The 23,939-nt window shown below is 37.0% G+C and overlaps 2 protein-coding genes across 9 annotated transcripts in view; one reads left to right on the forward strand and one right to left on the reverse strand.

The window, feature by feature from the left end:
- The window catches only part of LOC111863664 (helicase POLQ-like), a 32,012-nt gene extending 12,355 nt beyond the window's left edge, over positions 1 to 19,657 (reverse strand). Inside the window, exons 1-10 of one of the 8 annotated variants that reach the window (XM_023850169.2) lie at positions 19,591 to 19,657; positions 17,004 to 18,143; positions 14,875 to 15,053; positions 12,848 to 13,124; positions 11,030 to 11,235; positions 9,909 to 10,054; positions 6,150 to 6,277; positions 3,741 to 3,994; positions 1,761 to 1,863; positions 1,140 to 1,302 (exon numbers count right to left, since the gene is read on the reverse strand). In XM_023850169.2, coding sequence (XP_023705937.1) covers positions 1,140 to 1,302; positions 1,761 to 1,863; positions 3,741 to 3,994; positions 6,150 to 6,277; positions 9,909 to 10,054; positions 11,030 to 11,235; positions 12,848 to 13,124; positions 14,875 to 15,053; positions 17,004 to 18,111 — 2,564 coding nt within the window. In that variant the 5' untranslated portion in view covers positions 18,112 to 18,143; positions 19,591 to 19,657. Of the gene's footprint in view, positions 1 to 1,139; positions 1,303 to 1,760; positions 1,864 to 3,740; positions 3,995 to 6,149; positions 6,278 to 9,908; positions 10,055 to 11,029; positions 11,236 to 12,847; positions 13,125 to 14,874; positions 15,054 to 17,003; positions 18,144 to 19,160; positions 19,569 to 19,590 lie in introns of those variants that run through there. The other 7 variants (XM_023850170.2, XM_033751149.1, XM_033751148.1 and 4 more) reach the window with 7 other exon arrangements.
- Positions 19,658 to 19,690: 33 nt separating this feature from the next.
- Positions 19,691 to 21,137, forward strand: LOC111863660 (protein YIPF1). The gene has a single exon (XM_023850159.2). It carries the CDS (start codon positions 19,920 to 19,922, stop codon positions 20,814 to 20,816), a length of 897 nt encoding a protein of 298 aa, XP_023705927.1. The 5' UTR covers positions 19,691 to 19,919; the 3' UTR covers positions 20,817 to 21,137.
- The last annotated feature ends 2,802 nt before the right edge of the window (positions 21,138 to 23,939 follow it).

A 23,939-nucleotide genomic window follows, 5' to 3' on the forward strand; every position in this document is an offset into this window, starting at 1 on the left:
TAATGTGGGACCCTCAACGTCTCACAACCCTATGGGCCTTCACAGCCTCTTACAGGGATAGCTTTATTTTTTTTTACACATCTTCCTAAGTATTTATTCTAATAATTTTTGCTTCAATCAACAAATTTTCAATTTATTGTGGAATTTGGTGCACTAGGATTTTACTATATTGTGTGTCCATTTTCTAGAAAACCTCAATAAAACTGTTTTTATTTATAACTTAAAAAGTTCACCTTCAAATAAGATTCTTTTATAACATTTTCAATAAAACAACAAAACAAATGATTTGTAACAAGAAGCTTGGTGCGTTTATTCTTGCAACAGTATCTATAATTAAATTTAATCTTTTACCTATTAATGTGAGCCAGGATAGTCAGTTGGTACAGCGACCCCATACAGCTTTATGGCAGTGCTTAATTAGTTAAACATATGTACAACTCTAACCTATTAATATGCAAGTTTTCTTGAAATTTTCAGCATCACATGTAATTAGGTTTTTCACATTTTAACAGCTTCACTGAACATTAATTCTGTCCTCAGCACATCAGTTCATTCATTACATTCACTATTTCATCACAACTGTTAGAGTAACGTATCAGCCTGAGTTCAGAAAACCACTATCGCCAAGTGTCCAATACAGACGTGCATGAAATTTCCAAGAAACTGATGAAGTATACAGTGTTATGAAAGCGAACAGGCCATTATGGAAAAAAGTAACATTCAATTCATCACAACATCAATGGGAATAGTTTTCAGCAAAATCTCAAACTATCCAACTTTATCCCCACAGAATCTAGAAAGAGGTCATAAACTTGTACACATTCAAATATGATGAGTGCATCATCCCAGGGGAAATAGTCCCCAGTACCCACCAAAGACCTCAGAGCCAGTGTGGAGAGGGTGAGAAATAGAAAAATCTCTAACCATGCTGGAAATTGAAGCCCACAGACTAGGCATTTCACTGATTCAGCTATCCCGGCTCCTTAACAAAGGACTTAGGGGTGCTTTACATTTTGGGCTATTTTGTACTGGGCCATACTATACATGAACAAGAATTCAGTAACTGATTCCATTTAATTAACATGTAATGGCACGTGGAAACTCCTCGAAAAGTTGACTGATGTTTATACATGTTTCACCTTGATCGTTCCAGATCCACTGTAGTCAAGGCTTGTAGCTTTATCAATTTGGCTAATATCTTATCAATCTCAAGATGTAAATTCACATTCAGTTTTGAAGCTTGTACAGATAACAAAGAGAACTCCATCATTTTTTGCAGTGTCGCTCTTGTGGTTGCAATACCTGAAATGAATAGATGATATCTATACACATAAAAGTAAATAGAATGCTAGTCAACACAAAATAGCCTGACAAGGTAACATAACACTGAATTATATATGGATTAAAAGCATTTCCAGGTATTGTGGTAGGTTTTAGGGCTCGAAAAGATGTAGCACTTGTAAATATTCGTATGTTTGTAACATGTCACCATATAAAACTTCATGTCAGTTGATGTTTAACAACTCCTATGTACCATTTAACTTTCATCATAATTGTTTCCAACTGAAACTCATGTTGAGTATACATGCAGATTATAATAAAGCAATGTGTGGTGGGATAACATGCCCACAATTATTATAACTGCATATCCAACAAAGAATTTTACACCATACACCACTTGTGACAGATCGATGTAACTGGATTCAGGGCACCACTCCTGTCCTAAAACTTCCTTCCTCAGAGAAACAGTACATACTTACCTAAGCCAACAGCACTGAGAACCAAGTTTTGTATCCCAAGGCCATCATTCAAATGTAGACTACTTGTTACCTCATCCATTGGTGAGCTGAGTAATTCTTTTACCTGAAAAAAAAATGACTAAAGAAAATTAAACAGAGTCAGGCACATAACACATAAGAAAAGCAAAGTCAGCTCCATGCCTAAGCAACACACAATCAAATCATATATGGAGCATGGAAGTAAGAAGTCATACTTTCTCTGACACTAACATGAAACAAATGTAAACAGTCAGAAGGCCAGTGCACTCCATGACAAGAACACCAGAATACATGATTTATTATTTTGATCACATTCGTCCTAAACAGGAGGGCAGAGAAACTGTAAGAAAAGCTTCAGAGATTATACCCTTCACCAAAATTATTAGCTAATAAAATCAAGGAGGATAATTCATACTGTTGTCTTCTGTGTCATGACACCATATAGTGTGGTAGATGTCATAACCCAGAAGACCACAACATGAATCTTCATTACCATAAAAACCCCCACATGCTATGTATTTTCACAAGATTATAGTAATAAATAAGCAACTTCATCATTTCAGTAAATTTAACTTTATCTTTCAGAAGTTTACTGTATGGAAAACATAGGCAAATAACAAACAGTTCTCAAGTTCCCCTGTATTTAACTAAGCAATAAGCTATATGAAGGAGTGGAGGAACAACTCCTTGCATTCTGAACCTTGGCACTAGATAGAGGTGAGTGGTCAGCTTCATACCCTGGCCACTGTAACCCCCAAGGGCACAGTCCCTGCTACCCACTATACAGGAGCCTGTTCAGGCCCCAGAGCTAGTCTAGATACCCTGAAGAGAAAAATCTCTAGCCTCTACCAAGAATCAAACCCCAGTTCCTTGGTCATCCAGCCCATAGCAAGGTCACTTTACTGAGCTATCCCAGGTCCCATAAGCGCCTCCTGTAATATGCATATATATATATATATACAGGGTGTCCCAGGAGGAATGTGCCAAACTTCGGGAGGGTGTTCCTTATGTTAAAGTATGCCGATATAACCCAAAACACCTATGTCCAAAGTTGAACGGTTACGGAGATAATGGCCCGAGAAGTGTCAAACTTTGACCGGGGTTACACACTTGTTGATTACAAAATACATATTAAAACTGGCAGGAATATGTGGATTCTGTAATGTTAATAATGTACGTAACATCAAACCAACTTGTGAGTGACGGAAAGCCATAAAATTGAAGTACAAAATACTCGCTCGCCATGTCATAATTGTCCTTAGGTTTCCAAGCAGTATACATAACACATGACTGGCGAGCGATGACGTAACGTGCTGACTGCGCGTTCTGGTATGAGCCAACTACATAAGCACGGCTAGGGAGTATCATCGCACTCAAGGACAAACATAGATAAGGGCTCTCAGCTGAGAGGTACAGCGAGGTACAGTGCTTGGACCTGCCAGAAGACCACACTTTTCTTGGGCCATTATCTCCGTAACCGTTCAACTTTGGACATAGGTGTTTTGGGTTATATCGGCATACTTTAACATAAGGAACACCCTCCCGAAGTTTGGCACATTCCTCCTGGGACACCCTGTATATATGTTGAGCAATGTTCTATTACATTATGGATGTAAATTTCTAATGATACAAAATGATGTTAACCTAAATCATCTGACATACGTATTCTGGGCATAGAGGAGGTTTTAGCAGAAGTGTTTGTAAATTGTACTGAAATGGTGAAATTGCTTGTTTACTGTGATAATCACATGTATTCCTGCTGACCAGAGTTTGATTACTTACTGCTATAGTGCCATGAAATTTACTGCTTGATGCATTTATTGCTTCTGAGCATCATAACATGTATCATCTTTTCACACATTAAAAACTGGTTATGGTCATACTGATGTATGATTCAAAATTGAGGGGACTTCCTGCATTTGTAACTAAACTTACATTACAATGGAATTCCGCATATCTCACCTTTTGAGTTTCATTTGTCTTGCAGATAAGAATGCTCTCACCCATCTCACCAAAACCAACTCGTCCTGCTCGTCCAATCATTTGTTTGTAGCGACTTAAGTTAATGAAGTCTCGTCCTATGTACGGTGAGCGCAGAATCACCCGTTTTGCTGGCAGATTCACCCCTGCAGCCAATGTTGAAGTGCAGCAAATACAGCAAAGTGTGCCAGATTGATATGCTTCTTGTAATAAATTCTTCTCATCTGCAGTTAAACCTGAGGGACAACATACAGTGAATCAGCTTCGGCAGTGCAGTAAGAGCACTTCCATCCTCCTGCTAATTTTCAGGAGTAAATGAACATGTACACACATTTTCAATTTCACTTTAATATCACAGGTTTGGAATGTATACAATGGAATACAAACATGAGACATTTCATTCTTCCTGCTATAAGTCATTCAACACACTAAAAAATTAAACTGATTTAATAATCTAGAACATCAAACCTTGGACTATGATCTTCACCAGGAGATGCTAATTATTAAGCTATTCAGGATAATCCATTATGGAAACTGCAAAAGCCTGTCATCAGACCCCAAACACAGCCAGTTCAATAAATCTTCATAAATACCGTTACATATTAATTTTATCCTCTATCTCAGATCTCACCAAATATAATTAGAATGATCAAGACAATGAGGTTGAGATGGGTAGGGCATGTAGCACATACAGGAGAAAAGAATAATGTATATAGGATTTTGGTGTGAAAGCCAGAAGGAAAAAGACCATTAAGAAGACCAAGAAGTAGCTGAATGGATAATATATATTAAAATGGATTTTTGAGAGATAGGATAGGGTGGTATGAATTAGGATGACATGCCTCAGGATAGGGACCAGTGGAGGGGTTTTGTGAAAACGGTAACAATACCCTAGGATTCCATAAAATGTTTGGAAATTCTTGAGAAGCCGTGCAACTGGTGGCTTCTCAAAAAAGACTAGACTACATAGAGTTAGTAGGTTGGTTATTCTCAAATTTAGCTTTCCACATGTTCATTTTCGGCCAGGTTTTCAATACAAAATGCATACATTTCTTGTTGTTTTCCATATCTCAGGCATTTCGAGTTTTATAATTCAATCATCCTAATAATACTAGATCAATAGTACACATCATGAAGCTCACTATGCAATCCTTTTCATTCTCATACTAACTCACCTCTCATAATCTGAATATCATTATCCTTCTGCACCAAACTGATGTGGCTATTATTATTTATTATTATTATTATTATTATTTTTGGAGGGGGTGGGTTTCCCCACGCACTGCAACCCGTTTCAGATCTATTGTGCAACCCGCTTTAATTTCTACTGTTGCCATGCCCTTCCAGTACTGGTGCTCACTATCAGCCCCATTCTGCCAGCGAGGTCGGCCCTCTCTGGCAGTGGTCCCCGATACTTCCCCATCTACCGGAGGAATTGGAAACTATTTGGGCGGGAAACTTTTGCCTAATTTTGCTCAGAGGACTCCTAGAGACACAAGGATCTTTTACGTGCCGTAAATCTACAACACAGGACATACGGCTTAAAGTCCCTCCCGGAGGACTTTTTCCCCCATTTTTTCCGCCCTTAAAAATTCCACAACCTCCGCCAGGTTTGAACCCTTGTACCTTGAGTCATGAGGTGGGAATGTTACCCATAGACTACAGAGGCCGCTTTAAACTGATGTGGCTAACAATATATCTCTACTTTATAGGGAAGAGTTCCATCTTCTGAGATATGTCATAGTGACAGATGGTGGAAGACAACTTACTACATGGCATTATACCCCAGAAGATAAAACTCTTCATGTCCACTGCTGTGAGAACGTCAAATCCAACACAGTATTTTATCACATTTTACAAATGCTTCATTGAATCACAGAAGCCTAAAAATCATTATCATAAAAGTATAAACCACATTACAAATGTTCTAAATAACTAAGAAAAAACACGTTTCAGAAACTGGATCTGTTTCCATCCTCAGGTGTGGGAAGACACCTTTGTTGGGTCCCTTAGAAAGAGCTAGCCTCAATCACTGGACAACTGATGTCACAAAACACTAAGGCTATAAACACCTGAGACCAGGCAGAGTCCATGAGAACTTAGAACGAGCTAGCCTCAATCACTGGACAACCAATGTCACAAAACATGAAGGCTAAGGGACCCAACAGAATAGGTGTCTACCCTCACCTGAGGACGGAAACAGATCCAATTTCCGAAACATGGTGTTTTCTTAGTTATTTAGAATCCAGACGATGAACAAAGTCCGAAAACCCAGTAGTGTTATACACCATTGTCAGAACCCTATAGTATCTACATACAAATGTGTTCAGCCTTTTAATTTAGAATCGTTCTAATTATAGAACCATTTAACATTTGATCTACATCATATACCTGAATGATGGTATGCGATTCCAAATGGAAGAATTTTTCTCAAAACTGGACAGACTGAACCATTCCCTTCACTCGTCAATGCACGATACAGCGCTTTCTTCTCTTCCTTTTTATACTGTAAAATTTCCCTGCAAGTAAAATAAATTATTTTGAAATAATCTGTGAATGTGAATCCTACAGTGATGTTGGACATTATATTTATCAACATAAGATGAAAGTTTTTAAAACTAAAACTCTGTTATGTTTTCAATGGGAAAAATATGTATAACAAATTAAGTACATTACTCTCAGATGTCATGGTTTATTTTTATTTCTTCAGATTCTTTCAACACTGTTTCCACTAATTCTCTGTGTGTCTGAAACAGACAGCTGCTAAAAATTGCCTATTAACTTCAGTGTGTATGCATGTCTGTACAGCGATTTTCATGAAATTGGATTGTCAGAACACTCAAACCTTACAATTACTGTACTTCTGGACAATATCCATCATCCTGTTTTTATTTAAAACATGTAATATTTTGGAGACTGGATTCTGTCTCCGTCTTCAGGTGGAAACTACTCAGTTGGACCCAACTGATAGGGCTAGTCCCTATCTACAGACCAGAAACATAATAATTACATTGATACACCATCATCACAAACTTTTATATCTTACTCAAATTTTAATTAAAAATAACAATGATGACAATAAATGGACACTTTACATGACGATCTATATGCATATGTGTGAAAATCTTAATCCTAACTCACTACACATTTAAAGGCTTCAAAAGAGGGTTGCAGAGAAAAATGGAACACCTAATCTATATTCTACATACTTTTTCTGTAAGTCCTAGAGTTTTTGAGATAATTAAACAAATGAGAGAATGGATGCCAAAATTGTTACATTATACAAACGTTTCTTAACTTATTAACTTTAAGATTAAAGTTGAAAAACAGATTAATTATTTGAAGGGTTCAAATTTGATGGCATGATGTAAATTGAATATCTTGTTTCCTTACTCAAGGTATAAACAATGCTGTTCATGCAACTGGCATTACAAATTCTTTAATAATACGCTATGAACTGATCAGTCATCTTCAAAGTAACTCCATTAGAACTATTTAATTAACACTCAACCAGCATACGAGTATATCAAAATAAATTTTCTAAATTTTATGTGATCTAATATCATTAAAATTTTCTGACAGCAAGCTTTATTTTAGAAAAAAGTAAATTATTATCAGCCTTGGGCATCAAACACTTTTTTCATCTTTGAGTTCACTTTTGCCAACTCATTTTTAGATTTTTGTTCATGTACCTTATAATACTGTACCAACTACATACAGGATACAGCAATAAAAATAAATTCTAATGCGTATGTCTTTTAAAATTAACACATTACTAGTTGTAAAAAAATGTACAAAAACATGTTAATTCCCAGAAAAAAGTTCAGTATACAAATAACTTTTACATTAAATGTTGGAAGTGGTGCAATGCCTCCTCTGCACAACATTCTACCCAAGCTATCACATTCTGCACCACCTTTTGAAGTGTAACTTCTTTGATATCTCCACTTGCAGTTTCAGTGTTCATTTTTGAGCTGGTCAATTGCTCTTGAGTTGTTTTTAAATACATAACTTTACATAAGAAACTACAGGAAAAAATACAAAGGTGTCTAATCTGGCAATCCTGGAGGCCAAAGTCCTTCGGATATCATTCTGAGACCAAGGAACTCTTCCAGTATTTCCATGGTCACATCTGGCTCCACCTTGCTTGAACCAATAGTCCCTTTCATCATTTCTCAGTAAGGCAACAAACTACATCACAGCATCTCAATAAAATTCTCTTGTTTAGAGTTGTTTAAAATAAAATATAGATCCAACTATTCTTTAGCATGACATTGCAAACCAGATGTCTATTTTCCGATAATGTAGCAAAATTTCATAATATTCACTGGGGTTCTCTATACCACACACCCTACTGTGTTTTGAATTAACACAGCTGTTATGATGAAGCCAAGCTTTGAATAAAGCACATTATCTACAACTGTGTGGTTGTCTTATATGAAATTTAGGAACCACATTCAGGCAACAAAGTCTACAGGGCATAACTCTTGCACAATGTGAATACAATTTGACTGCAGTTTAAGTTCTTTTGTTGTCCTATAAGCAGGCTTCAGAGATATTTCTTTTTATTGTGCAAGTTTCCATTCTTACCGCCCTTTTCTCTTCACCTCCAACCTTCTCCTTCTTCTTCACACGCTGGGTCGCCTCTAGTAGGTTCTTCTTTCTTGTTGCTAAATTTATCTCAGGGTTATTTTAAAGGAGGGGGTTTTGTTGATTTGGTAGAGCTGAGTACCTCTTATCTCAGAGCCTTGAATGGGCCACAACTCAGAAAGGGAATAAATTAAACACAAATCACAAGCACATCTCAAGTTTGGACGAATTATATTGAACACTTGTTTAACCACTTTTGATACAGTTTCAATGTCAGTAACCTTTATGTCTAACTGCTTCGGAGCCTGGTGTGTAACTTTTTATGTCTGATCCTAACGACTCCCAGTTTCTGAATTTACGTGTTTCTAACGACCTCCGGTTTCTGACTTTACGTCTGTTTCTAACGACCCCCGGTTTCCGACTTTACGTCTGTTTCTTTCAACTCCTGGTTTCCGACTTTACGTCTGTTTCTTTCAACCCCCGATTTCCGAATTTACGTCTGTTTCTAACGACTCCCGGTTTCCGAATTTACGTCTTTTTCTAAAGACTCCCGGTTTCCGAATTTACGTCTGTTTCTTTCAACCTCCGGTTTCCGAATGACGCTAAAACATGACGCTTCCTCAAACCTTCAATTCCTGCTTTCACCAGCGTTACTGCCCTGTCACACCCTTAAATTTTAGTGACTGGCTAATTTTGAAAAATAGGAGTATCTTAATTAGATATTCCTCCACTCCGCTTAAAGCTTACAAGCGTTTAAGGATTTTTGACTCCAACGTATTTCTGTCAGAAAGTGACAAATGCTTACGCGTCACTTGGGCCCTAAAAACTTCACTCTTTTTAAGTTATGGCATGTACAAACTGCCAAGTATTGAATTTACAAAAGATTTCTTTACCCTATTCTTTAACGCAGCTTTCCACTAATAAACCTTTGACAGGTGTCTTCCTGTTTCTTGTTGTAAGCTTGAGAAGACGCTTACTCTTACATACAAGAATTGACCTATGTCTCACTACCCTTGTTAACTGCATTTCATTTTGAACAATTTAGCTTTCAAATTTATAAAGTTGATTACATTAAATTAAGTTGCGTAGCAGTGGAACGGTTACACCATAGAGAATTTCTTTGTGACTGTAGCAGACATTGCCAGACATTTTGTAAACATTCATTAGTTAAAACTGTGCTCCAATGAGAATGATGGCAATTAAATATGGTGCCATTATCTCAAAACTTAAAAACAAAGCATCATATAGTCAATTTAGGTAGCTCCTCTCCAATATGCTGTTCATGAGAAACGTAGCGAGATGCAACGAGGATGATTTAAAAAAAATAATATTCAATTATGCGCACACAGTTTTACTCTTAGGACCATTTTATCAGGAAAACCCCCATAATTTATGAAACAAAAATTGCTAGCACTACACACATAGAAGGCATCAGTACCTCACAAGTGCTGAGTTTATGTGGGGAGGGGCATAAACTAGGAGTTGTTTTCAAAGACATGCCCTGTAGTATGACTGACGTTGGTTCATTAAGAGAGATGTGAGGGAAGCAATAAATCTTACTTTGGTAAAACACTGCAGATAAGCTGAGCAACATTTTCACAGCTCTTCTTTGTGGGGCAAAATACAAGGCATGAGCTTTTGGGGATCACTTCCCCTACCAGTCCACCGATCATATCTGGATCAATGGAAGCAGCAGCTGCAGAATACTGCAAACAAATGTAAACTAAGCAATATATTGTATACAATAAAAAAACAGATATGAGGGTTAGCATCCACTTCTTCATTCACATCAAGTGCAATGGTTATGTAGTGAAGAAAAAGAAATGGTAGAACAATTACTGAACATATTGTGGGCTCCTGGATTCAAACACTGCTTTGTTTTGTAGATGGATACTAACATTTCAGAGAAATTACTATGCAGTATGGTGTGTCCTTACTATGTGGAACTTTTATGTTTCCCCAGTTCAAGTACGCATAAACAATAGGATGCATATAACGAAGAACTAAAATGCACCTGAACTCACTAAATGTGAGTGTATATGTCACCATACAACATTTAAAACAAAATCCATCAAAATGTAATTTTAAGATTCTAAACATTTGGACATAATTATATACACCACAATATCATAGTTTATGGTGATACATTAATTTCAACATGAACCAAACTTTTGTTTCTTACTATTGTGCCCAAGTATTTGATCTGAAAGAGATAAGACATAAAACAGTTTTCTGTGCAAGTGCAAGCCCCTCTACCCACATGAATGTGGTCCACCACATAAGTAAAAGTAAAGTAAAGTAAAGTAAAGCTATCCCTGTACCAGGCCGTGAAGGCCCATAAGGTTGTGAGACGTTGAGGGTCCCACATTATCTAGACAATCGGCTCAAAGATGGCGGTAAGATTGTCAGCCTTAGGCGCTGGCTGTGCTTTACTCCCCAGGAAAATTATTTAACTAATTCCTGGTACTCTATTTCTGTTAAGAGGCTGAGTCGACCCCAGGGCCACAGTGTGGCTAGAAGGATTAGGTCAACTGAAAATAAACCAATGACCTCATCGAGACTTGAACCCGTGACCTTTGGGCTTGTAGCATAGCCCAACATATGTGACAATAATGAAAATTCCACAACAATGAACATCAGGTAAAAAGCTGTGAAGAGATTCAATAAAGTACAGAACTCACAGAAAATGAGAGTTTTCTTTCCAGCATCAGAAACTCATCTGGACATGCAGCACGCAAGTTCACAGCATACAGCTTATTCTCACACTTCACATATTCCTTCAGCTCTACTGGACGGAAATCTTGCGTAAACATTTCTGCATCTAGAAATGTTGCAATTTCATGCAAGTTGCCAATTGTTGCACTCATCCCAACAATCTGAATACTTGCTGTCAAAATAAAAGAAAGAATAAAAAATCCATTATGGTGCTGCTTGTACTGCATCAAGGAGAATGACATGGGCAACACATGTAGCATATATTAGATAGATGAGAAATATATATAAAATGTTGGTCTGAAAACCCGAAAGGGAAAGGGCACTTCAGAGACATGAATGTTGATGGAATATTAAAATGAATATTACAGAAATAGGTTGTGTGAGGACATGGATTGGAAACAGCTCAGGAGACAGTCCAGTGATGGGCTCTTGTAAACACAAAAAATGACCCTTCGGGTTAAATAAGAAGGGAATTTCTTGACTAGCTGAGCAAATATTAGCTTCTCAAGGACTCAGGTCAATTGGGTTTACCCACTGCATCAAAATTACTTAAAATGCAAACTATACAACATTTATGTTCATGAAAATGTGTTCATATCCTAAAATTGTGTAACAGAAACCCTATTTTTCCACTGACTCTCATGTTGTAAGTGAGGTGTGGGAGCATCCCCACAGCGTCTGGCAGACAACCGTCACCCCTTTCAGAAAGTGCCAAACTGGCAGCTGTGACCAAAGAGACACGGAATTTATACAATTTCCAACTACTGCGACTTATATACCAACTACATATATTTATAAACTTCGCCGTGACTCCGCCTTTCCGTGCACGGCCCAATGGATGCGCGCCGTGACGACTGCAACTTTAGCTCCGCCTCCCGGCCGGTAGTATTTAAGACCGGGAACCCAAGGTGCAAGCAGTTCAACTCGAAACGGCAACGCGGTTACAGGCATCAACTCCACTTCTGCTACCAGCTGACATAGCTGCCGCAAGCCTTCAGCGAACGCATCTTCCGCTACGCAGCAACCGACCGAGCCAGTCGATCCTACCGGCACGCTCAGCACGGCATCACCGCCTAGACAGGCCAGCCAACGCTTGAACATTATACGTGTATTCCGTGTTCTGTATATTGACTTTAAAGGGTTCAATATATACAATTGTACAGTTTCGTGTGGTTTGTTCATTGGAGTATTGACGACAATTCCACAGAGGAATTCCTATGGAAAATTTGTCCACAGTTATAATATAACTCACATTTTACCCAACAGAAATAACAGCATTTACACTTTCTGTGAACTACTTCAACATGATGGCCTCTTTCCAGACATCTTAAGTAAGAGTAATCATACTGATCACTTTAAAAGAAGAAGAGAACAGCAAACATAATACAGGCCATCACCCTACATAACTGATGCAAGCTCTTGGCCGGTGGCCACCTACATACTCTGCTATGTGGCTGATGAATACATACATGATCCTAATTTGCTAAAAATAATCATACATAAAAAAACATAGCTAGAATTCAGTTTGTTTTACATTCTGCTTTTGCTTTTAAGTGTATTTATCCCAAATTTCCATAAAGGCAATTACATGGCACATATTATAAATTTTATGGCTAAGTTCTATATTTTCTGTAAGGACAAAATTCTGAAACATGAGTATCTGTAACACAGGGGAACACTGTAGAATACGGATACATTTTCCAGATTTTAAAGCATCACAATAAGAAATCTAATACAAAATACATTATAATGAGAAATTTATATAACATTCTATTGTTGACTACCTTGTAAATAGAGGAGTTTTGTGAGAAGCCCTTCCAGAACGGACCCCCTCCCATTTGAATCACCAACAAGATGCAATTCATCCACGATACAAAGGCCCACTTCTTTCATCCTCTGTGCCTCAATTAAACTGTTTGTAAGGCCAAGGGCCTTTTCAATTGTTGCCACATATACTGTCTGTTTCCTTCGGCGTTTCGGAGGAGGATACTGGCCTTTTCCAGCAGCATATTCTTCTACAAAGAAGTCAAGTTCTAATCCAAATGGTGCTAGGGATCTAACCTATAGATCAAGATAATATTCTAATTGGCATAACTATCAAACACATAATAAATTTCCTCCATATCTAGGGTGCCCAGAAGTCCTGTTTTTACAACCAATGTTCCGGTGTCCCCATGAATACTGTTGGGATGTAAGAATGTCCTTTTTTTTTAATTTACATAAAATCTAGGATTAAAATGCATTCACATTTAGCAAACTTTAAATTTCTTATTTTCTGTGTATTAGTTACTGCAATGTGCTATTATGTCATAACATGTATGTTAGCAATATAATTTAAACGATGCAAACTGCCATCCAATAATAAGAGCATTTGTGTTTCATTTTTTCACTTCTTGCATTATTGTATTTCTTAAAATGGAGCTTCAAAGCACACACTATAATACTCACATCTATTGTCAGGGACATGTAACTGAAATAAATTACTGATTAACGTGTGAAGTTATGTAGTTGTTTTCATTGTGTTTTAACTGTAGAGAAAATGTCTGTCATGAAAACTAGAAATTTTAAATATAATATGAAGATTATAGAAGAAATAACTTTCAAAAATGGTTTTGTATATGTTTAAAATGCCTGCATAGATATCATGCCCACTTTTCTAGACAACTTGCTTTGAGTACTGTGCGCAGTTCAATTGAATGCTATTTGTTCCATTTTTTGGTTTCTGAATTATGGGCACCCCACAACTTGTACTGGTCAGGCCTGATTCAGTAATAAGAACTGAACAGAAAGTGAACAATATATTGTATGGGAACATTAGCAATGACCTATTTTGTATTCTCTGTTTCTTTTCTAATACTGATACATTCTGAGAAGTCATATGGGTTGTGGGTATGTCATCAGTATACTGACTACTGCCACATTCTTCTTCAGCCCCCTTTAGCCTATAAAAACCACCCAAAAGCACTTGTTGCTAATGAAAGTTAATTCATGGTTATCGCTAATGTCTGTGTAAACAGAACGGCTAGACAACTGGAGGGAATTGTGAATGGATCAACAGATGGAACATCTTTCTATGGTCTCACAGATATGAACCACGCATCACTTCCTACAACTCAGCCTGAAAAAAAAAAATTAAAATGAGGTAAATTATTATTATTATTATTATTATTGTTGTTGTTGTTATTATTATTTAAGTGGTACATAACAAGTTTTATGATGACATTTACAATGTAGTAAAATCTGAACTTAAGGTGACTTCTTGGTAATTTATGTTTTGGAAAAGTGAACCAGAATAAAACTGTCATCAGTAAAGCTCATATAACAACCACTTTCAACTACATCCATTTAACTGGTGTACAGAGTATCACAGGAGGAAAAGACATTATTCCTGGAAGTAACAATATTGGTCATTCTAAGAAAAAAAGCATATGTGTACATTTGTCTTATTCTGAATAGTTTCCAAAATACAGTTATTTCACTGTACAGTTCCAAAATTATTGGTAAGAAACAGATATCACATACTGTTTCTAATACCGGTATTTATTGTTCAAGTGACAAAGTTGGTACAGTTTACCTAGTATGATACATTTTTTTTTAAATTCCACCATCCACATCAATGCACTTTGCAACTTGTGTGAGGACATGTCTTGTTGCTTGTCTGTAAAATATACAGTGTACTGTTGCGACGAAATAGCTCTATCTTGGAAACTACAATTTTTTTGCTTAGGATGTCCAATACTATGAATTCCAAGAATACTGACTTTTTCTCCTGGGACACCTTGTATATCCTCATTGTTGTCACTGTTGTTACCTTTTCCTGAACAATGGCTACATATGGTACTACAAATATAGCATTCTTTCTGCTACAAAATAGTTCTCTAAGTATCAGCATTTCAGCTACTAATGTCTTCCCTCCACTAGTTGGAAGGGCATAAACAAGGTTTTTCCTCTGCTGGAGAGCAACCAAATTTAAACACTCCTTTTGCCAGGCTGGAAAAAAAAAAAAAATACATATATATATATATATTAGTATTAGGATGACAGTACTAATTGTAACAGTAACAGTACTTGTGAGATCTTAAGTTCTTAGTAATAGTCATAGTACTTTTAGTTTCCACACAAGGTAGAATGTATACCCCTGGTCCACATGACATATCCTACTTTTCAAACACTAATAACAACATGTTAGGTGAGTCCCTTGTCACCATAACATGGCGCATCCACAGGTTGCGGATGGAGGAGACAGCCTCCAGATATGGAGGGTAGCTGCGAATATACTGAATAAGCAGTTGTGGACAGCCAAAAAGGGGTGGTCCTCGAGCTTGGGGGTTGGGCGTGGGCTAACAATTCCTCACCATAAAAAAAAATAAGCTTGTTACAAAAGATCACAAGAAGTCCCAGACCTGGACAGATTCTTTGGATAAACGACTTAAGCGAAAGAAAATGGACAGGATTGTATGAACTAGATCAATCTGGCTCAGGAGGGGACAGTGGAGGGCTTTTGTGAACACGGTAATGAACGTTTGTGTTCCATAAAATGCTGGGAAGTTCTTGAGTAGCTGCACAATGGGTGGCTTCTCAAGAAGGGCTCAGCTCCATGAATGAGTGAATGACAACAACAAACAGAACATTACATTCAAGTGGGTAGTACTTCTGCTTCATATTCTGTAGGGGTAGGGTTCAAATCTTGGCCCAGAAACCAGCTACCATAACTGAAGTTTATTGTGGATTTCTTCAGTCCTTCAAAAATACAACAGCAGCAACAACAATGACAATGGCAAGAAAATTTAAGTAAATGAAAAGCTAATTTACTTGTCATTCTTGACTTTGATTAAGGTACTGACACATTCAACCTCATAATGGGCAGGCACTTCAGTTATTCAGGAATGGACATAGCTTGAATGTTTTCCAAAAGCAAATAAAGTTAGACTTACTCACAGTCTCTTTCATACAGAGGACATGAGAACATCTGTGACACAGGTTTTGTAATACAATCTAAGATAGTGCAAGAGGAAGTTAAGATCTATGCCACTGAGTTCAGTTCTAGACCACTCAATGATGCAAAAATAATGAATTGAAAACATTCATTCCCTTGGGATCCTGATTCTGAATACAATTCACTTAGTGTATGTTGACAAAGAACTAGAGAACATGTCACTAACTCAGCTAGGTGTGATCTGTGGACTTTCAGCTCAAATTCTTCCTGAGGAAGACAATGGGAAATGTCCCAAAATTGAATTCTAATAGGACTGCTGGTAGCCAGGAACAAAACTTTCAACAAATAACAGCCTTGGTGTTAAAAGAATTTACATTTAGTATATATTTCTATAAATATCATAAAAACAGAATATTATTTCTGCCACAGAACATAACATTATATATATTTGCATAAACAATAAACCATTCCAAAGAAAAACATTAAATACATGTTGTCTCCGCATGCAACTGCACTCCACTGATCATAAAGAACACTCCTTGCACAAAATCATTCAAAAAGCTTGTAAGTATACATGACAATAATTCAAATAACCATTAATGTCTAATCCTATCAGGTTGCATGCTGTACCCTTGCATGCCCATGAAACTGTTATGTTGGCAACTCTCTAATGTTAAAATATAATGCTAGAGTTGGCAATGTCGTAGTAAACAATTTTCAATAATAGACTGGGCTACATGCTCTGTTCCTAATTTCTCTTTTGTTATGTGTTACTACAGTTATGTGGGTAAAAACAGAATTTCTCTATTGCTATGTGTGTGAATATATATAAAACACTTTTTGTGTATCATTAGTCTTAATAAAGCAGGGTTAGATTGAACACTGATTCTTACTTATCATTCGATCCACGTAGAAGAGAAAATAACAGAAACTGACTCAGCATAACCTTGCTCTACAATATCAGTTTCTTTTCAGTAGGTAACAAAACTATACATAAAACTTACGGTAGAGATCAGAGATTCCTTTAAACTTCTGTATAAGTGATTTCACTTTCAATGGTAAGCCAAAGAAAGGACCGATGTCAAAAAATGTTGATAATTTTTCTGTATTTGAGGAACTGTTTTGTGGCTCATCTCCGGCATTTACCTGCACGTTTTTAGGCTTGGGTGTTACTGGTTTCTGTACATTAGAAATAAGGGCCCTTTTTATTTTCTCACCCAGTGGCATGTTACTCAGTGGAGAACAGTTTGATATTGGGATGTCTTTGTCCATATTGTTAATCACATCTTCAGAAAATGAATCATTTACCCATGCAGAATCTGTAATTTGAAAATGTTCATTCTGAGCAGAATTGATTCCCACATGTGGAGCCATACAATAAGAACTATTTGTGACCATGTCTTTATGCTGGATTCTATTCAATGGACGATACTTGTCACAGCGGCTTTCTGAATATTGTGTTCTAACTTTACAGCTAGAATCATCACTCCCCTGTGATGATGACTTCATGATTTCATCATTAATTACATTAAAATGCTCTTCAGATGGATTTGGGACGTGATAGTGGTCTTCATGTTCTGTGCTCTGAATATCCAAATTTATGTTCCTGTTTTGGCTGTCACAATAGTCCTTGACTGCACTGTCCAGATCAACTCTTGCTAACATAGATTCATCAAGGGAGAGCATTTGGTTCTGTGTTGGACTCTTGACAGTTGTGACACTGAATGACTCACCACATATGTTCCTACAGACATTTGTATGTTTATCTGGCCTTCCATCTAATGATGTAATTCCTTTGATGAAATTAAAATTATGCTTTGTCTTCTGTCTTTTAAGGGGTGTAACATTTTCTATGAGGACATTAGAATTTGTGCATGTTTTAGCTTTGTCTTTCGCTTGCGTTCTGGTCTCACACTCTGAATTATCAGTAGTTCTTCTTCTGCATTGCTGTGGTGTTGATGCCATGCATGGCTTTATTGAGGAATTTTTAAAGATTGGCTGATGTCGGTTTATAGGGCCATGAGAGTGCCTCCTTAGACAACCATTCTGTTTATACCTTGATGTTAGACACGATTTTCTATAGATAACTTTCCTAACTATTTCCTCGTCCATCTTATTCTGGCTGATAACTCTATATGGTATACCTGAAAAAGTAAATATAAGGTATTTGTATCAAGCATATTTATAAGTGTTTAAATACTGACTCAAAACTATACAATTCCTTTAGGGTGATGTTCTTGATAGATACAATTATAATCATAAAATAAATACATGTGCAGTAATAACTTCTAAGAGTAGCTTCTGAAAGTAAATTTCTCTCTAAACAAGGACAATAAATGAAATATATATGATGCACTGTAAAAGGTTTCAGCAGGAAAGGAAATAAAATCAGACATACATTGTTATTCTTTTTTTTTTGTCTTCTAAAATTGTAAGAAAATATCTCCAGTTGTTAATACACAAGGACTTTCCTAAACGAGTATTTAAGAAAGAAGTAATTTTCTTTCATAGTGCTTCTTAGTTTGGAAAAGAAAGAATCCCCTGATAAGCACTGCTTAGTAAAAAAAAAAACAATAAAAAGTCTGGTCTATGGATGTTGCCTTGCTTTTATCTGCAACATTAAATGGCAAGCATGTGATATATGCATGAAACTATTTTCATGGCCCTTCTTCTACAGTCAGTAACACTTTGAAGAAAATATTTGGATGGAACTTTTGGAAAGACAAGTTAAAAAAAATAGACCAAAAACTGTAAGGATGCTTTCTGAGCCATGTGCAAGTAAAGTGTGTTTTCACAATATAAAAAATGTACACATTGACCATTTGGCAGGTTAAATGTCTGTCTGAGATTAAATATTTTCTCTCCTTATTAATCTACTTCATTACCTTTAAATAGCAGACAGCGACTTTTTATTCATATTGGCCAGTCATTTCTAAATTGGAAACTAATAAAATCCTTATTAATGGTTACACATCCCCACAGAGATGCCGAACTTGGCACACAATGGTTTCGATGGGTTCAATCTTGTACAAATCAAATAAAGAAAATAAATAAACGATAAACCTATTCCTATCAGAACTACAGGGTTCAAACCTCTGAATCTTACTCTGCCTATTTTATTGTGCATTTCAATGTACAGGAGTGCATATATCGTCACTTACCTTGATAAAATTTTAAAGTAAATACATTGCTATGAACGTAACTCACATAACTAATCAAACTAAGACAAACAATACGAAACCAAAATATGTTCAAAGACTGAACTGTATGCTTTCATTTTATTCAACTGCAAATTATATAACATATATAACACAGTTGTAATCTGAAAAATAATTAAAACCCACACTGTCTGGCCACATCACATTACGCGCCATGTCTTTACTTTCTGTACCCTTCCGTACGGATAGCTTCCATAGATGACATAGCCATGGAGAATCAGGATATCACCAAAGGACATATGATATTGGAATACAAATTCAGAAGCAGATTTGTTGTAAAGTAAGAGCTTTCAGGTAGTCAGAATAGGAAACTATCTCAGTTCTTGCTATATAAAAGTCATCTATATGATATAATACTTAAATCGTAGCTTACAACTGTACCCACGATTGCCGACGATGTTCCAAAAATTATGAACTCAGCATGCTCAGCATGTTGGTAGTAGTGTTAATGCTAATTGTGTTGCTAAGGTTTACGTACGTGGTAGATTAGATCGGCTTAGATCGCTTAGATAGCTTGTGTATGTTGGTTGCGTTAATTTGTAATTGTTAAGCTGGTCCGTGGTGGAGTTATTACACATTTTAGAACACGATGGTCGTAATAACGAATATCGCCTTGACTCTCAGAAACTGAAAGATATTTACAAATTTTTGATCACAGTAAGAAGTGTTTAACAACGTCTGAATTTGGTAAGTCGAAGTGACATGGCATCGTCAATACTGGATGTGGAGATAAACACGACACAGAGGACAGCAGAATCGGAACTTCAGTTTCAAGAATTTTCAGTCTCTAATATTGGAGGAGCTGCTGAATTAGATGTGAAATCATCACACACGCTGACGTTTAATAATTCTCCAGATACTCCAGGCTCAGATACAGAAGGACCAGAATCAGAATTGCTGGGAGGTGGAAAAGATCATTCAACTTCATTTTGGACATTTGAATACTATCAGCAGTTTTTTGATGTGGATACAAATCGAGTGATGGAAAGAATTGTATGGTCCATGATTCCTCGTCCTGGTGTTAGCTATTTACAGCATCATATTAAACCCAAACCCGATCTATATGGTCCTTTCTGGATCTGTGTTACACTAGTCTTTACAATAGCCATTAGTGGAAACCTGGCAAACTATCTTCAGGCTGCAGCCACAAGGAGCTACCATTGGAGATATGATTTCCATGCAGTTACATATGCAGCCACTGCTATTTTCAGTTATGCCTGGCTGGTACCAGCAGCACTTTGGGGTATCTTGAAGTGGTATGGTAGGGAAGAAGCCAAACTGTCTTTTCTGGAGATACTGTGTGTGTATGGCTACTCGCTTTCTATATATGTACCAGTTTCCATATTTTGGGTTATTCAGATAGCGTGGTTACAATGGCTGTTAGTAGCAGTGGGAGCTGCCCTCTCAGGATCTGTACTGTTGATGACGGCTTGGCCTGCTGTGGCAGTTGATAAACGATATATTATCCTTGCAGCAATACTGGGTCTACATCTGCTGCTTGCAGCTGGTTTCATGCTGTATTTCTTTCATGTTCCACCAGTGACAGACATTCATGCTCCTGCTTTAGTAAACAAAAACTTGACATCTGGTACACAGTGAATGCAGTTTATTTTAAAAATGCTTAACTGAAATGTTAACTAGGTGTGCTGCTCATTTCAAAGCATTGCCAAATAAGGGGTACAGTGTATTTGAAAACTACGGTGGACTGTTATCTCCCCCCCCCCATAAACTGAATGAACACAGAATTGCAGTTGATTGTCTCATATACTAAATATAAACTTACTGGAAACTCTCACAGTTGTCTTAATCTATTTTTATTATGGATGCAAGATAATTCATGTTTTATGTACAAGTGTATTAAAAGAAATGTGTGAGATATGTAAAGTACATAGTTTAAATAAATTGAGAATTATATATTTATATCTGAAATGTTTCTTGCTGTAATATTTTTCCCTCAAGTTTATATGTAAAAAAAGTAGCAAAGCCCTATATTCTGTTCCCAGAGGTTGTTTAAGTAACAAAAAGAAGCAACTGTCCAGTATAGTACTATTTCCAAAATTTCATTTCAGAAAGCTTATTTCAAGTATCTATGCCCAATCACACACTACAAATTTATATTGTGCCACAGCTCAATTTAAAAATTGTGTTGGGTGTCTTGCTCACCAAAATCCTGCATAAAGGTGAGTGGCCTTCATTAAATTTAACTGGAAATACCTTTGCTTCCATTCTGAAAGTTTACAGTTGTGAAGCAGAAACCCACATGTCTGGTTAACAATTCTGGTGAATTTTTAGTGATCTTTAAAAATTTGAACACACAGCTCTTGTAGTAGGATCAGTTTGTATGTATGGCAGTTACACATTGTGCACCACAACCTCTGTGACTAGCATAATTACATAACCAAATGACAAGGCATCAGCCTTAAATAGGGACATAGAAACCTGTATGAGATTATGAAAGTGGTACCTATGATTCTTAGGTGGTGACGTCTGGTATGTGTAGAAGTCTCTCTACCAGACTGCAGAGAGTCAAACCAGAATATGGTACTGTATCTGGAAACCGTGTTCTCCAGTACCAAATGACTAACACTTCACCCTCTCTCCAAATGATGGTCAGCCAGAATTGACTAGTTTTCAAAATTTTACATCTGTGCAGTAATAAATGTATTTACAACTAATGTAGGTGTATATAGTAAAAAGCTATCCCTGTACCAGGCCGTGGAGGCCCATAGGGTTGTGAGATGTTGAGGGTCCCACATCATCTAGACGATCGGCTCAAAGATTGCAGTAAGGTTGTCAGCCTTACACGCTGGCCATGCTTTACTCCCCAGGAAAATTAATTAATTCCTGATACTCATTTCTGTTAGAGCCTGAATTGACCAAACTTCGGCGAGAAGCTGCAGTTGTTCGGTCGGTATAGGTCGTTTGCAGACTGAAATGGAGTTTGTTTTGTTTTGTAGGTGTATTTATGTGCAGTGAGGAATGAAGTGAAGAGCTGGATCCATCTCCAGTCTGTTCTGGACATCCAGTGATGCACAGTTCATCCAAACAAGTCATCAACCTATATAACATTGTTTAGAAGGAGAAATATTTTTTCTCGCTTGTCTGTTTCATAATTTTTATTAATAATTCATTTTTGTACTTGTGAAAGAGAAAATGTGCTTAAAAAATGCCTCATACCCTTTTCAAAACACACCACCTCTCATGTTTTCAGAAAAATGCATACTATGCTGACATCAAAACTTTCAGCAGTCTACCATCTAGTCTTGAAAGTGAAAAGGCACAGTGCAAAGCACTGAAAAGAAACATTTTTCAATTTTCCTTTATTTTCTTTAGTGGGGGGGGGGAGTCCAACTGGGTCCACTCGGCTTGGCGGTCACTGATTGGCCTATTGTAGCCTGCCCCGGGTGATTATGATGGAGAATTTGGTGGAATGAAGAATGGCAGGGGAAACCTAAGTGTACTTGGAGAAAACCTGTCCCAGCGCCACTTTGTCCACCACAAATCCCACTTGACCAGACCCGGGATTGAACACAGGCCGCCATGGTGGGAAGCCAGTGACTAACAGATTGAGCTATGGCGCGGCCGAAAATAAACTTAAATACACACTCATTCTATGCTGTCAATGAATTCCTATTATCTAAATATGACTCATAATCTACTCAAAGGTTTTACATATCACTTAACTGGAAAGTTCTAATTATGCCTTATATGGAACCTGCGTGAATTTTACAATTTATATTACTTTTTATGTGAAAGCTTCACTTGTACCATACATGTACCCTATCCTGAACCAGATCAATCTCTCTAAGATCCATGTCTTATCCACCCACCCACATCTTGATATCCCTATATCCCTAGTGGTCTCCTTCATTCTAGTTTTCCGCCCAGTATCCAACATGCATTCCTCTTCTCCCCATTTTCCTTTTATCTCCAGTTAACAGATCCTAAGTCTGTGTGTGTGTGGGGATAACATAAATTTTCCAGTAATTGCTAAAGGACACAACAGAATAGGTGTCTTCCACCCCCCCTCACCTGAGGATGGAAATAGATCCGGTTTCTTTAGCGTTATTTACAACAGAATTCTGAACAAGGACAAAATCCAAAAATCCTGAGATCAAGCAAATACTAACATTTTCCTACACTTTTCATAAATAGTAACACACATGCCCTAGTTTTTGATCACAGTTCTGAAAGAATAAGTATGTGAATTATACATTAAAATACGGTAGTACTTTCTGCTGTTACTTATTGCTCCAGCATGAGAAACTTCTATGGATATGATAATATTAACACACACAGTGAAACTGTATATCAAGTGCAATGCTTAACGTTCATAAGAATGTGCATACTCTAAGACTGAAGAATCTCAAATCCTCAGTAGTCAATGCATCTGTTTCTGCAGCTAAGGCACTCCCACCTACCGCCAGTAATTAAGTGACAGCACTACCAAATTTGATTTGCATTGTATCTTACAGTGATAGTTATATACTACAAAATGAATATTCCCATTATGACTGTCTCATTTATCTCACCACTGAGAACAACTTTGTTTCGTTTTTTTTATTTATAGTTTATTTAATGACACTGTCAGCAACTCAGATTACAGTGAAGTCTCCATTTAATGTTTTCTTGGGGAATAATGGATTTGATCACTAAAGTTGGCATAATCTTGAATCGAGGACATTTTAACACCAAAATTATTGAGCTAGGACAAATGAAACT

The sequence above is a fragment of the Cryptotermes secundus genome, unplaced genomic scaffold (assembly GCF_002891405.2).
Source record: "Cryptotermes secundus unplaced genomic scaffold, Csec_1.0 scaffold234, whole genome shotgun sequence".
In the NCBI taxonomy this organism is placed as follows: Eukaryota; Metazoa; Arthropoda; class Insecta; order Blattodea; family Kalotermitidae; genus Cryptotermes; species Cryptotermes secundus.